Genomic DNA, 14,112 nt, shown 5'->3' on the forward strand with positions numbered 1-14,112 from the left:
AAATGCTAAAATTTCTCCGGTACTTTGGTCAAGTTTTTCTCTGAAATTCCTGGTAGCAAAAGGGTTAAACAGTTTGAATAGCTGCATAAACTACACAAACTGGGATGGCATAGTTAGCTAATGAACCATTACTTGATCTTTGCAGTGACCCGTTTTATAGATATCTCTATACACAATATAATGAGTGTTGTCTATATTAACATATAGTTCTGTAAACGTATATGTTGAATACAAATGTGTTTTACATATTGAAGCAAATAATCACAAAGCAGACCACAGTAAAATTAAAGATGTAAAAAACGTGTTATTTTACAATTTTAACAATTTCAGACTGATCAGATACTATTTTAACTCAACGCATCAAAAATAAACACACCTCCTTTAATACTTTGTGGGAAAAACAAAATACAAAAATAACTGTGCCAAATATTGTCCTATGACACATTCCAAGAGAATACTTCATGTTTAGCATCAGTGTATAGAAGATTGGATATGACTGATTTTTTCTGACCAACAAAAACGTTTTAGAAAGTGTAACCAATTTTAGACTGTGACAGATGTAAATCATTTCACTAATCACCTCCACTTTTTTCTACAATCCATGAGTTTTCCCCACTTACTTTGGTTACACTTTAATGAACTCTTAATGATAGTTTAAAATCTGTTGAAAGAAATAGTTCAGAAGGCGACCAATAGTCACTGGTTCACTAAATGAAATCCTGCTCAAAGTCTAAGACTGGTTACTGATGTCTTCTGAATTCTGGCAAAAATGTAACCAGAAAAAACATCTGTAAATTAGAAAAAGGGAAAAAAAAAAAAAGAAGCATTGGTGTGTTAATGAGTCCAAATTCACACAATTTCCTTTCACAAAGTTAGTTTTGTTCAGTCTAATATTCAGCAATGGACTGTCATAAATCCTCTTTTACTGATGAAGCACGGTTACTTTCTTGGGATACTTTTGCTTTTTTGCTCTCAACATTCTTCTTTTTCCCTGGTTTACTGTGATTGCTTTGTGAACTGCCATCCGCTCCTTTGCCAGGATAGACCTGACCTTCTACAGTCACATCAGCACATCTCTCCTGGCTTATAAGAAAGTTTTTAACTTCCCAAGCATAACTTCCATCACGCAACATGAAGATTGCACGGTTGGGCCCAACCATAAATCTAAAATGAAATTGGAAAAACAATGTAGATCATCAATACAAGATCATGAAAAATATTTTATAAATTAAATGGATATTAAATTTACATATACACAGTCTTAACTGTAAACCATAATCAAGATCCACAACACTCAGAGCAACACACCCATTTAAAATGTAACAGTAAAAATTACATATAAAAAATAAGTTATATTAGAGGTACATAAAAGCGTAAAGTAAAAAAATAAAAATAAAAAAGTGTTTTTAGTGCAATAATAGTTTAATAATAAAATGCTCTCATTTATCTATATGGTGTAATCCCTGTAAAAAGTCAACTCTAGAACAGCAATGCACTACTGGGACCTAGATGAACATATATGGTAAACCAGTTACAAGAGGCATATGTGTGTAGCCACCTACCACCTGCTAGTTCCCAGCATGCTTTGCCGCTAATGAACCTATTTAGATATGCTTTTCAACAAAGAATACCAAAAGAATAAAGTATGTTTAATTTGTATAACTCCCATGTCCCTTTACTGAACTATTTTTAAAAAATAGCCTAAATTTACCCTCACTTACCTTAGGCATCAACCTCCCCCCTCACAAGTTGTCTTTCCCCCCCTTCATCAAGAAAAGACTCAAGGAGCATGCACACAATTCCTTCTCTCAGCTTGTGCACGTTGGATTGCGTGTGATTGTCCACCTTCAAGTGTATACATACATACACACACAAGTAGTTAAGCATTGCACATATTCTATAGTTTAGATATTGTAAGGAATACAGGATAGCGCCAAAGATAAAAGGACCTGGCTGTCACTAATGATTAACCCCTTCTAAGATAATCTAAATGATAAATGCAAAATGTCAGTGAGTGACAGCGTTAAAAAGCATAGGTGAAAACGTTTCTTATATATTCAGTGAGTTATTTGTAATATATGGTAGGAGTAAATCTGTGATCATATACGAAAGCAAATGTGTTTGCTGGCAGTAAAAAAAAAAAAAAAAAAAAAAATTATATATATATATATATATATATATATAGAACACTCTAGTGCAGTCAAATAGAAAATGTTTATCTAAATATCATATATTAGGTAGATACAAATCTGTGATATATATAAAAGCAAATGTGTATATTATGTATATATGGCGATAAAGAAATAAGTATATAACACTCAAGTGTGAACAGCTAAAAATAGCATATATTTAAAAACACATTTTCACAAACATACATAAGGGACGTCTCCCTTTAAAACAATGTAGCTAAAATGCCTATTAGGGAAAGTGGGCCACGATCTACGCTCCTTTAAAGGATTACTTTCTGTTATAATTTTTAAGCTAAACAACTAACATATTAAAGTTAATAAACATTAATTAAAACCTACTGACCTATATTTTCTCCAAAACGAAGTTTCATAACGTTCTAAAAGTTATATCTTTTATTCGCTGATGATGTCACGTTATCCTGCCCACTATTTTCAGCACTGCATGTTCAAAATTCTTAAACCAATAACTTTGTGTTTAAAGCGCCATTTTGAAACCTAGGTATTGTAAACGGATTGGTACAGAGCAAAGGATACCCACGGAGTGGGTTTGGAAAACAATTAAATTTGCAGGCAAGTTTTCTGATATACGGTAGAGATATGTTAATGAAATGCTATTGATAAAAAGCGTATTTGGGGTAGTTAGTTAGTAACAGGCACAGAAAATATTTACTTACAGTGGCCCTTTAATAGGACTCATCTCAAAAATGTTTTTTTTTTTTTTTTAAAACAGAAAAATAGGAAAATAGCATATGAGTCCCAGCGGTATCCAAATAATGTGGGGAACTGATTTATTAAGGCAGTCTATATAGAGGTAAATATAGTTAATAAGGTACCTTATTGATGAAGTGTTTCCTTTAAGCAGTGTTGCGTTAAAGGGCCATAATACCCAAATGTTTAAACACTTGAAAGTGATGCAGCATAGCTGTAAAAAAGCCGATTAGAAAATATCACCTGAACATCTCTATGTAAAAAAGAAAGATATTTTACCTCAAAAGTTCCTCAGTAGCCACCTCCCATTGTAAAGGATTTCTAAGCAGCATTTTAGTGTGTCTGTCCTGGGACAGCTGAAAGGATGAGCCTCGTGAACTCTCATATTATTTCACCAATCAGGTAAAGGAAGTTTACAATGAAATCTCATGAGAGTTAAAGGGACATTATACACTCATTTTTTCTTTGCATAAATGTTTTGTAGATGATCTATTTATATAGCCCATAAAGTTTTTTTTTTAAATTAATGTATAGTTTTGCTTATTTTTAAATAACATTGCTCTGATTTTCAGACTCCTAACCAAGCCCCAAAGTTTTATGTGAATACGCTCGACTACCTACTCCAGCTTGCTCCTGTTTCTGTAAAGGGTCTTTTCATATGCAAAAGAAGGGGGAGGGGGGGGGAGTGTCTTATTTGCCACTTGCAGTGGGCTTTCCAGCTACCTTTTCAACAGAGCCAAACTGACAGCTTCTAAGTAAGTTTTTAAACAGTTTTATACTGGATTTTTATATCAGTATCTGTGCATATTATTCTTTATAGTAGTGTCTATTACATGCAGTTATATGAAAATGAGTGTATACTGTCCCTTTAAGTCAAATCTCATGAGATCACAGTAAGAGTTCATGACCTCAGCACTGCTGATGCTGATTGGCTGCTGTTCATTTCTTCATTTTTTTTAATTTTTTTACCTGCAGCTGGGAGCAGCTGAGTATAACTTTTTACACAGAACTTACTCTGCTGAGCTGAGGAAATTGTGAGGTAAAATATCTTCCTTTTTTACATAGAGATGCTCAGGTGATATTTTCCTGTCAGATTTTTACAGTTATACTGCATCAGTTTCAAGTGATTTAGCATATGAGCATTATGTCCCTTTAAGCTTTTAATGAGAAAAAAAAAAAAAAAAAAAAAAAAAAAAAAAAAAAAGATGGTATACCTTCAGCTAGGGTGATATTTCTTCTCTGCTTCCAAGCAGCGATCTGTTTGGAGCGTATATCTGCTAGCTCCCAGTGGTGCAGAGATGGAAGATTTGCCTTATTTATTCAGCGTTTCCTTTAAACAGTGTTGTGTTAAGCTTTTAACAAAGACAAAGATGGTATACCTTCAGCTGAGATGATATTTCTTCCCTGCTTCCAAGCAGCGATCTGTTTGAAGCGTATATCAGCTAGCTCCCAGTGGTGCAGAGATGAAAGTTTTACCTTCACAGAAATATGATCATTCAAATGGATGCAATTGTGAATATACCTTCTAGGCGTTCTATTTCACAGTCTTTGGTAACAACTGTATGTGCAAATGTAGCACTCTGTGAATGGTGGTCTTCAGATCAAAGGTGTATACCACTAGTAGTGATGTGATCGTTCATACAGCAATTCCTGAACGATACTTGGAGAGCTGGATGCTCAGTTCATGGTAGTGAGGCTGCTTAGCAAACAGCTGAAAATTTGTATTCCAAAATCAGTAGTAAAAGCTGACTGTGATGCAATCAGTAGTTCAGAGTGTCTTGATAAAGCCCTACAGTGGCAAAACGCGTTGACCAGGACTAATCCTAACTTTGCTCTGAACTACTGATTGCATCACAGTCAGCTTTTACTACTGATTTTGGAATCCAAATTTTCAGCTGTTTGCTAAGCAGCCTCACTACCACAAACTGAGCATCCAGCTCTCCAAGTATCGTTCAGGAATTGCTATATGAACGATCACATCACTACTAGTGGTATACACCTTTGATCTGAAGACCACCATTCACAGAGTGCTACATTTGCACATACAGTTGTTACCAAAGACTGTGAAATAGAACGCCTAGAAGGTATATTCACAATTGCATCCATTTGAATAATGTTCATATTTCTGTGAAGGTAAAACTTTCATCTCTGCACCACTGGGAGCTAGCTGATATACGTTTCAAACAGATCGCTGCTTGGAAGCAGGGAAGAAATATCATCTCAGCTGAAGGTATACCATCTTTGTCTTTGTTAAAAGCTTAACACAACACTGTTTAACCCCTTAATGACCGAGGACGTGCAGGGTACGTCCTCAAAAAAAAGGCAGTTAACGCCTGAGGACGTACCCTGCACGTCCTCGGTGTGGAAAGCAGCTGGAAGCGATCCTGCTCGCTTCCAGCTGCTTTCCGGTTATTGCAGTGATGCCTCGATATGGAGGCATCCTGCAATAACCTCACATGGCCATCCGATGCAGAGAGAGCCACTCTGTGGCCCTCTCTGCACCGGACATCGATGGCCGGTATCGTTGGTGGGTGGGAGCCGAATTGGGAGGCGGGTGGGCGGCCATCGGTGTGCCGCGTGATGTCACGGGGGGCGGGATCGGGGGCGTGACCGCCAGGGGCGCGCAGGGGCGCGCGCGCGTGCCCGGAGGGTGGCGGGCGGGCGCGTGCACGGGGCGGGAGCGGGTGGGAACCGCTACACTACGGAAAAGTGTTTAATAAAACCTGGCTAATCATGTTTGTGCAAAAGCACAAAAAACGATCGTGGAGGGGTGGGGGGGTTGGTTTGTGTGTGGGGAAGCTACACTACAGAAAATTTCAAAAAATTAAAAAAACAAACCATTTTTTTTCTTCTAAACTGGGTACTGGCAGACAGCTGCCAGTACCCAAGATGGCGCCCATTAAGTTAGAGTGGGAGGGGATAGAGCTGTTTGGGGGGGGATCAGTGAGGTTGGGGGCTAAGGGGGGATAGTACACAGCAGCATATGTAAATATGCTTAAAAAAATCATTAAAAAAAAATATATATAGCTTTTATTTTAGTACTGGCAGACTTTCTGCCAGTACTTAAGATGGCGGGGACAATTGTGGGGTGGGGGAGGGAAGAGAGCTGTTTGGGAGGGATCAGGGGGTCTGATGTTTTAGGTGGGAGGCTGAGCTCTACACTAAATCTAATATTAACCCTGCAAGCTCCCTACAAGCTACCTAATTAACCCCTTCACTGCTAGCCATAATACACGTGTGATGCGCAGCGGCATTTAGCGGCCTTCTAAATACCAAAAAGCAACGCCAAAGCCATATATGTCTGCTATTTCTGAACAAAGGGGATCCCAGAGAAGCATTTACAACCATTTGTGCCATAACTGCACAAGCTGTTTGTAAATGATTTCAGTGAGAAACCTAAAATTGTGAAATATTTTACGTTTTTTTTAATTTGATCGCATTTGGCGGTGAAATGGTGGCATGAAATATACCAAAATGGGCCTAGATCAATACTTGGGGTTGTCTACTACACTACACTAAAGCTAAAATTAACCCTACAAGCTCCCTACATGCTCCCTAATTAACCCCTTCACTGCTGGGCATAATACACGTGTGGTGCGCAGTGGCATTTAGTGGCATTCTAATTACCAAAAAGCAACACCAAAGCCATATAAGTCTGCTATTTCTGAACAAAGGGGATCACAGAGAAGAATTTACAACCATTTGTGCCATAATTGCACAAACTATTTGTAAATAATTTCAGTGAGAAACCTAAAGTTTGTGAAAAAAATTGTGAAAAAGTGAACGATTTTTTTTATTTGATCGCATTTGGCGGTGAAATGGTGGCATGAAATATACCAAAATTGGCCTAGATCAATACTTTGGGTTGTCTACTAAAAAAAAATATATACATGTCAATGGATATTCAGGGATTCCTGAAAGATATCAGTGTTCCAATGTAACTAGCGCTAATTTTGAAAAAAAAGTGGTTTGCAAATAGCAAAGTGCTACTTGTATTTATGGCCCTATAACTTACAAAAAAAGCAAAGAAGATGTAAACATTGGGTATTTCTAAACTCAGGACAAAATTTAGAAACTATTTAGCATAGGTGTTTTTTGGTGGCTGTAGATATGTAACAGATTTTGGGGGTCAAAGTTAAAAAAAGTGTTTTTTTTTTCAATTTTTCCTCATATTTTATAATTTTTTTATAGTAAATTATAAGATATGATGAAAATAATGGTATCTTTAGAAAGTCCATTTAATGGCGAGAAAAACGGTATATAATATGTGTGGGTACAGTAAATGAGTAAGAGGAAAATTACAGCTAAACACAAACACCGCAAAAATGTAAAAATAGCCTTGGTCCCAAACGGACAGAAAATGGAAAAGTGCTGCGGTCATTAAGGGGTTAAAGGAAACACTGCATAAATAAGGCAAACCTTCCATCTCTGCACCACTGGGAGCTAGCTGATATACGCTCCAAACAGATCGCAGCTTGGAAGCAGAGAAGAAATATCACCACAGCTGAAGGTATACCATCTCTTTTTTTCGTTAAAAGGTTAACACAACACTTCTTAAAGGAAACACTGCATCAATAAAGGTACCTTATTAACTATATTTACCTCTATATAGACTGCCTTAATAAATCAGTTCCCCACGTTATTTGAATACCGCTGGGACTCATATCCTATTTTCCCATTTTTCTGTTAAAAAACATTTTTGAGATAAGAGTCCTATTAAAGGAGCGCAGATCGTGGCCCACTTTCCCTAATAGGCATTTTAGCTACATTGTTTTAATTGAAGGGAGAGGTCCCTTATGTGTTTGTGAAAATATGTGTTTTTAAATATATGCTATTTTTATCTGATCACACAAGTGTTATATACTTATTTCTTTATCGCCAGCATACACATATTTGCTTCTATATATCACAGATTTGTATCTACCTAATATATATGCTATTTAGATAAACATTTTCTATTTGACCGCACTAGAGTGCGCTATATTTTTAAATTTTTTTTACTGCCAGCAAACACATATTTGCTTTCGTTTATGATCACAGATTTACTCCTACCATATATTACAAATAACTCACTGAATATATAAGAAACTTTTTGACCTATGCTTTTTAGCGCTGTCACTCACTGACATTTTGCATAGTTTAGATATTGCCAGACTTCCCCTTACCATATTTTGATAACATTACCATTGCATTCTCTGATGATGCATACAAACTAAGCTCTAAATATTAACTCTTTTGTGGCTTCCACAAAATATATGTCTAAATCCAGAGTTTAATATCACTTGCCAATTCCTGTTTTTTTTCTTCTTTAGGATTGACTACAAACTGCTATTTTTAAAGGATATAAAAACAGTCTTTCATTGTTTTAATAAAAAAAAAAAAAACAAAGTAGTGGGCTAAACTTAATAGAAATCATTGCAATATGTATTATTCGCCATTTTAAAAGGATTTTACCTTTTATATCTTTTTTTTTTTAACTTAATTTGCGCAGGGTCAATTACTTCCCATCACAGCCCCACAAGAGGGCTGTGGTCTCTACAGGGAGGCAAAAGGAGTATTAAACATTTGAAGTAGTTGCTAGGAGACACCTACAATAGTTTCTTGCCCTTGCTCAGAAGAGGACTTTTGGTGCAAAACCCATGTGAAAGAATTGTGCTCAACAATTTTTTTTTTTTTATTATGTTTGCTTTTTAATACAATCTGTTTCTTTTTAAAGGGAACCCAATTGTTTTCTTTCGTGATTCAGATAGAACCTGCAATTTTAAGCAACTTTCTAATTTACTCCTATTATCAAATTTTCTTCATTCTCTTGGTATGTTTATTTGAAAAGCAAAAATGTAAGTTTAGATGCCGGCCCATTTTTAGTGAACAACCTGGGTTGTTTGTGCCGATTGGTGGATAAATTCATCCACCAATAAAAAAGTGCTGTCCAGTGTTCTAAACTAAAAATTGGCTGGCTCCTTAGCTTAGATGCCTTCTTTTTCAAATAAAGATAGCAAGAGAACAAAGACAAATTGATAATAGGCGTAAATTAGAAAGTGGCTTAAAATTGCCTGCTCTATCTGAATCACAAAAGAAAAAAAATTTGGTTCAGTGTCCCTTTAAGGTTTACTTTGATTTAATTTTTACTAAAGCAGCACTGCTTCATATCCCTTTTTAAAACAAATTTCTACTTTTAAAGGAACACAGAAAAATTGGAATTCAATACTTTTCACTAAAACATTAAACAGTATAAAAGTTGAAAAATAAAAAACAGTCTAGCTTGTATTACCTATAAATAACAGTTCAGACTGCATTGCAGCTGAAAATGGTTTTTTTTGTTAAAGACTTTAAAACATGTAGGTATATTTGCAGATACATTGTGAATCTTGTCAAATTGAATACAGTCTAACCATTAGTCTTTACTACTTCTCAAAGAGTCAGAAAAAGTCAAATGTTACAAGTAATTAATACTTAAAGGGACAATAGAATTGAAAGCACACGGAAGTCAAAATTAAACTGTCATGATTCAGAGAAGACATGCAACTTTAAAGGGACAATAAATACATTTAATTCATTATTGTCTGCCATGTTGAAATCCGTCTCTGCTGACCTGCTTGCACACGTGCAGAAACTCTCCCTCAGATACCTGCAATGTAACCTTGTTTCATAATGGCAGCACCCATTATTAGAGGGATGCAGGGGGATAACTTCAATACTAGTCTTATAAAGTGTATTTAGCATTTAATGTCCCTTTAACATACTTTATATATTTTACTTCTATCAAATTTGCTTAATTCTCTTATTATCCATTGTTGAAGGAGCAACAATGAACACTACTGGGAGCCAGCTGAACACAGCTGGTGTGCACATTACAAAAGGGCATGTATGTAGCCACCAATCACCAGCTAGCTCCCAGTAGTGCGTTGCTACTCCTAGGTTTATTTTAGGTATGCTTTTCAACAAAGACTAACAAAAGAACAAAGCACATTTGATAGAATAAGTAAATTGAAAAGTTTCTTAAAATTGCATGCTTTATCTGAACCATGAAAGTTTAATTTTGACTTTCGTGTTCTTTAAAGGAACTGGGAGTTTGCATAAAACATATGAAGACTACCTAATAGTAAGCCATGGACAAATATGCATGTTTTATTTATGCAAATTTTAAATGTAACTGACACATCTCTGCAGTGTGCAGCTGTCTTGGGGAAGCATATGCTCAGTTCCTCACTCAGGAGCACAAAGCCATAGAGAAGAAGGGGCCTTGGGTATTAAAAAAAAAAAATAGTAGTGTGAGTTTCTTTTTAAAGTGGTGAAAGTTGATATAAACTATAGCCTATAGAAATAGGGCAAGTTTAATGTATATACATAAATTGCACATGCATATTTTAAATGACTACTATGCAGCCCTTGGATCACTAACTGTATAACCTTTAGCAGACAAGCAGCCTTTATCTGATGTAACAAACAAAACCTTTGCTTACTAATACATTTCAGTAACACTGCTTACAACTGAACACTAAAGAACACGCTCAGCGTGAGTAGATACAAACCTCTGAATATCATAGTTGGCATTAAATAAGCTGCCTTGCCACAAGCTTGTGATTTCTTCACTTTCCTTCTCAGTAGGGTTTCCGGACACAGTCACAAAGATCATTAATGTCTTGCCCTTCTTAGTCATCTGTAAGATACTCTCTGGTTTACTGGGATCTATCTTGGAAAAGTCCACAGGAGAAGGAGGTCTTTTGTGTTCTGGTAGATCACCCTCCTCTATATCATCATCTTTCTACAAACAGAACGGAAATTAATATGAATAAAAGATCTTTAAACACCAAACCGATGGTACAAGATGATTGGTTAAAATATTAGGTATTCATTATTTAAATTGACACTGTAGTGTTAAAGGGATAGTAACCCCAATTTTTTTCTTTCATGATTCAGATAGAGCATGGGATTTTAAGCACCTTTCTAATTTACTCCTATTATCAATTTTTCTTTGTTCTCATGCTATCTTGATTTGAAAAAGCAGTACTGTAAGCTTTAGAGCCAGACCATTTTTTGTTCAGAACATGGGTAGCACTTGATGATTTGTGGCTAAATGTAGCAAACCAATCAGCAGCTCTACCAAGGTGCTGAACTAAAAAATGGGCCGGCTCCTAACCTTTTATTACTGCTTTTTCAAATCAAGATAACATGAGAACAAAGAAAAATTGATAATAGGAGTAAATTAGAAAGTTGCTTAAAATCGCATGCTCTATCTGAATCATAAAAGAAAAAAAATGTGGGGTTAGTATCCCTTTAACTTGTTGCAGGATCATGTATTTTATATTTGAATTGGAAATTGAATAAATCAAAGAAAAAGCAGATGCTCCAGAATGTATATGGACAGTGTCTTCTTTGGAAACAAACACCTGATAAGGGTTCTGGTGTTAGACCTACTCAGTTCTCCAAGAAAAAACCCATATAGTAGACCAATCAGTAGGTAAAGTATTAGACCTGTACATTCTGAGGTTTTGATACCTCCAAAAGAATTTATACTTGTGAAACAGAAACACACTAAATCTTAATTTGCACAGATTTACGTGTGTTACTGTTTAACAAGTATAAATATGGCTCAGAAAATAGCTGACCGGCACAAAGGGCCACCTTCGGAGGTATTTGAAACCTCCGAAATGCACAGGTCTACAAAGTACTCCAGGTAGGAATCTGTATTTGTTTGTGTGTTGGAATATTCTATATATAAAATATTTCAATATTCTGGATGCGTCCTTTTTTTATATAAAATTTGTTTACCCCAGACATAGAATAGTGGAAAAAAAATCATGTAAATCCAATTACGCTACAGAAAAAAAAAAAAAGAAAAAAAAAAAAAAAAAAAAAAAAAAAAAAAGGGGAGGTCAGGGAGGGATGGGGCAGCTACACTACAGAAAAATGGAGTTGGGGAAGTGTTTTATAAGTACTGGCAAGCAGCTGCCAGTACCTGAAATGGCAGGCAATAGTTAGAGGGGGGTTGGGTTGGAGAGCAGTTTGGGAATGATCAGGAAAGTGCGAGGGGTGATCCTACAGAGCAGAAAATATAATTAAAAAAGCCTTAAATTTTCATATTGGCAGACTGTCTGCCAGTACCTAAGATGTAGGTACCAGCGGGGAGTGAGGGAGGGAAAAGAGCTGAGAGAGGGTAATCTCTAAACTAAAGCTAAAATTAACGTTACAAGCTACCCAATTAACTCCTTCACTGCCGGGAATAATTGAAGTGTGGTGCACAGCTGCAATTAGCGACCTTCTAATTACCAAAAACATGTATGTCTGCTATTTCTGAACAAAGGTGATTCCAGAGAAGCTTTTACAACCATTTGTGCCATGATTTAACAAGCGGTATGTAAATAATTTCAGTGAGAAGCTCAAAGTTTGTGAAAAAGTTATTGTATAAAGAAATTATGGAATGAAATACACCAAAATGGGCCTAGATCAATACCTTGGGTTGTCTACTTAAAATATATATAGTTTTGACAGGTAAATAAAATAGAGTGATAACAAAAAATGCTAAACATTCTCTGGTAATTTGAGCGTTTTCTATGAAAGTCCCGGCAGTGAAGGGGTTAAAATGATTAAACAAGTTTGTAAGACAATGTCAGCACAGGAATATGAAAGAGATGAGAAGTGAAATGCTTAAACTGAAATGGACTTTAACATTGAGGTATATTGATTTGTTAAATGGTAGCTTTAAAATTGATTTATTTTTCTTTGCATAAATGTTCTGTAGATGATCCGTTCATATAGCACATCAGGGAGTGTTTTTGTAAGTTTGCTTATTTTTAAATAACATTGTGCTGATTTTCAGACTCCTAACCAAGCCCCAAAGTTTTAGATTTATACTGATGTATACAAACTTCTGGTTGTGTAATGGGTCTTTTCATATGCAGGGGAGGGGGATTGCCTGCCTGTTCCTCAGCCCCTTTTCAGTGGGTGTCCCGATCTAACCTCATCAACAGTGCTAAACTGGGAGCTTCTAAGTACGTTTTTAAAAGGCTTTATAATGGATTTTTAGATCAGTATCTGTGCATAGTCTTCTTTATAGTAGTGTTTATTACATGCAGTTATATGAAAATTGGTGTATACTGTCCCTTTAAATGCAATGAGTTTAAAAGGCAATTTCAGCACAGGGTTAAGAAAGATAAGCAGTGAAATGATTAAATTGAAATGAACTAACATTGAGGAATATTGTGATTTATAGTAAAAATGTGAAGGAAATGTATACCAATATTTTAAAAATAAAATAAAAACAATATTTACAGTACTAGATAAAATGATTTCAGGATGAGGATAAATATTATTATGGGCTAATCATTTATTTCAACTCCCAGAGCTCAACCAGTGTGATAATTATAATTCAAGTAAACACAAAAACTGCTAACGTTTGTACATTACTGTGCCTGCAGATTGTCAATGTATGTGCCAAAGAGAAGATCAATTGATTAGAAAACCCTAACTCACCTCCCACTGCTCCAGCAGCCGCGCCATGTCAGCATCATTATAGTCGCGGATATCTTTCTTCTTCTTTTTTTTCTCCTCGGCAGCGCTCACAACGAGAGCTAGCAGGAGACATAAACATACCGACCGCACAACCAGCGAAGCCATCTTTCCTAACCATAGGCTTTCAGAAGCAGACATGCGTACTAGGGAAGTAGGGGGGGGGGACCGCCTCTGCATCACATGTTACGATAACGTGGTCCACTAAACATCTTCCGTAGTCTTCGCTTACCTAGTTGAAGGCAAGGAAAGAATAGCAGCCATATTTGATATGGGCGTTTAGTTTTCTGTTCCCATGGTAATACGGATACTTGATACTTCTTACAATAGAAATTGAATAATACCGCAGGTGATTGGTATAGTAGCAGTTTATATGACTTGCAAAATGAAAACATTAAGCGTCTATTTTTTGTAAGATATTTATGTCTTTCTAAATACATAGCTGTGTTAGTGGTTCCAATGAAGCAGAGTAATATTTGCACCCTCACCAATTTACAATATTAAATTCTTCTTTCTCATTGTTTTCATATTTTTTCAACATTTTCTAAGATTTTTTTTTTTGGTTTAGGAGAATAATCTGAATCATCTGAGCAATTATTATATTAATCCATCCAAAAGCGTAGTAAGCACAGATGTCCCAAGGTTAAATAAAACATGACTTTTATTATCCAAAGTTAAAAACCACAAGGAGATACACACATAAGAA

The 14,112-nt window shown here is 35.9% G+C and overlaps 1 protein-coding gene across 1 annotated transcript; it reads right to left on the reverse strand.

Annotated features, from left to right (window-relative positions):
• Positions 1 to 279: 279 nt before the first annotated feature.
• Positions 280 to 13,539, reverse strand: MESD (mesoderm development LRP chaperone). The gene is made up of 3 exons (XM_053717680.1): positions 13,371 to 13,539; positions 10,430 to 10,662; positions 280 to 1,164 (listed from the first exon to the last, which is right to left on the reverse strand). The coding sequence occupies exons 1-3, from the start codon at positions 13,512 to 13,514 to the stop codon at positions 909 to 911; spliced, it is 633 nt and encodes a 210-aa protein (XP_053573655.1). The 5' UTR covers positions 13,515 to 13,539; the 3' UTR covers positions 280 to 908.
• Positions 13,540 to 14,112: the final 573 nt, after the last annotated feature.

Source organism: Bombina bombina, chromosome 6 (genome assembly GCF_027579735.1).
Source record: "Bombina bombina isolate aBomBom1 chromosome 6, aBomBom1.pri, whole genome shotgun sequence".
NCBI classification, from domain to species: Eukaryota; Metazoa; Chordata; class Amphibia; order Anura; family Bombinatoridae; genus Bombina; species Bombina bombina.

Excerpts from the sequence above, each read along its gene's own strand:
- MESD (XM_053717680.1), bottom strand. The coding sequence starts at position 13,514 with ATGGCTTCGCTGGTTGTGCGGTCGGTATGTTTATGTCTCCTGCTAGCT. Across the intron at positions 10,663-13,370 it reads GGCTGCTGGAGCAGTGGGAG|AAAGATGATGATATAGAGGA; the intron begins GTGAGTTAGGGT and ends TTCTGTTTGTAG. Across the intron at positions 1,165-10,429 it reads GCCAACTATGATATTCAGAG|ATTTATGGTTGGGCCCAACC; the intron begins GTTTGTATCTAC and ends ATTTCATTTTAG.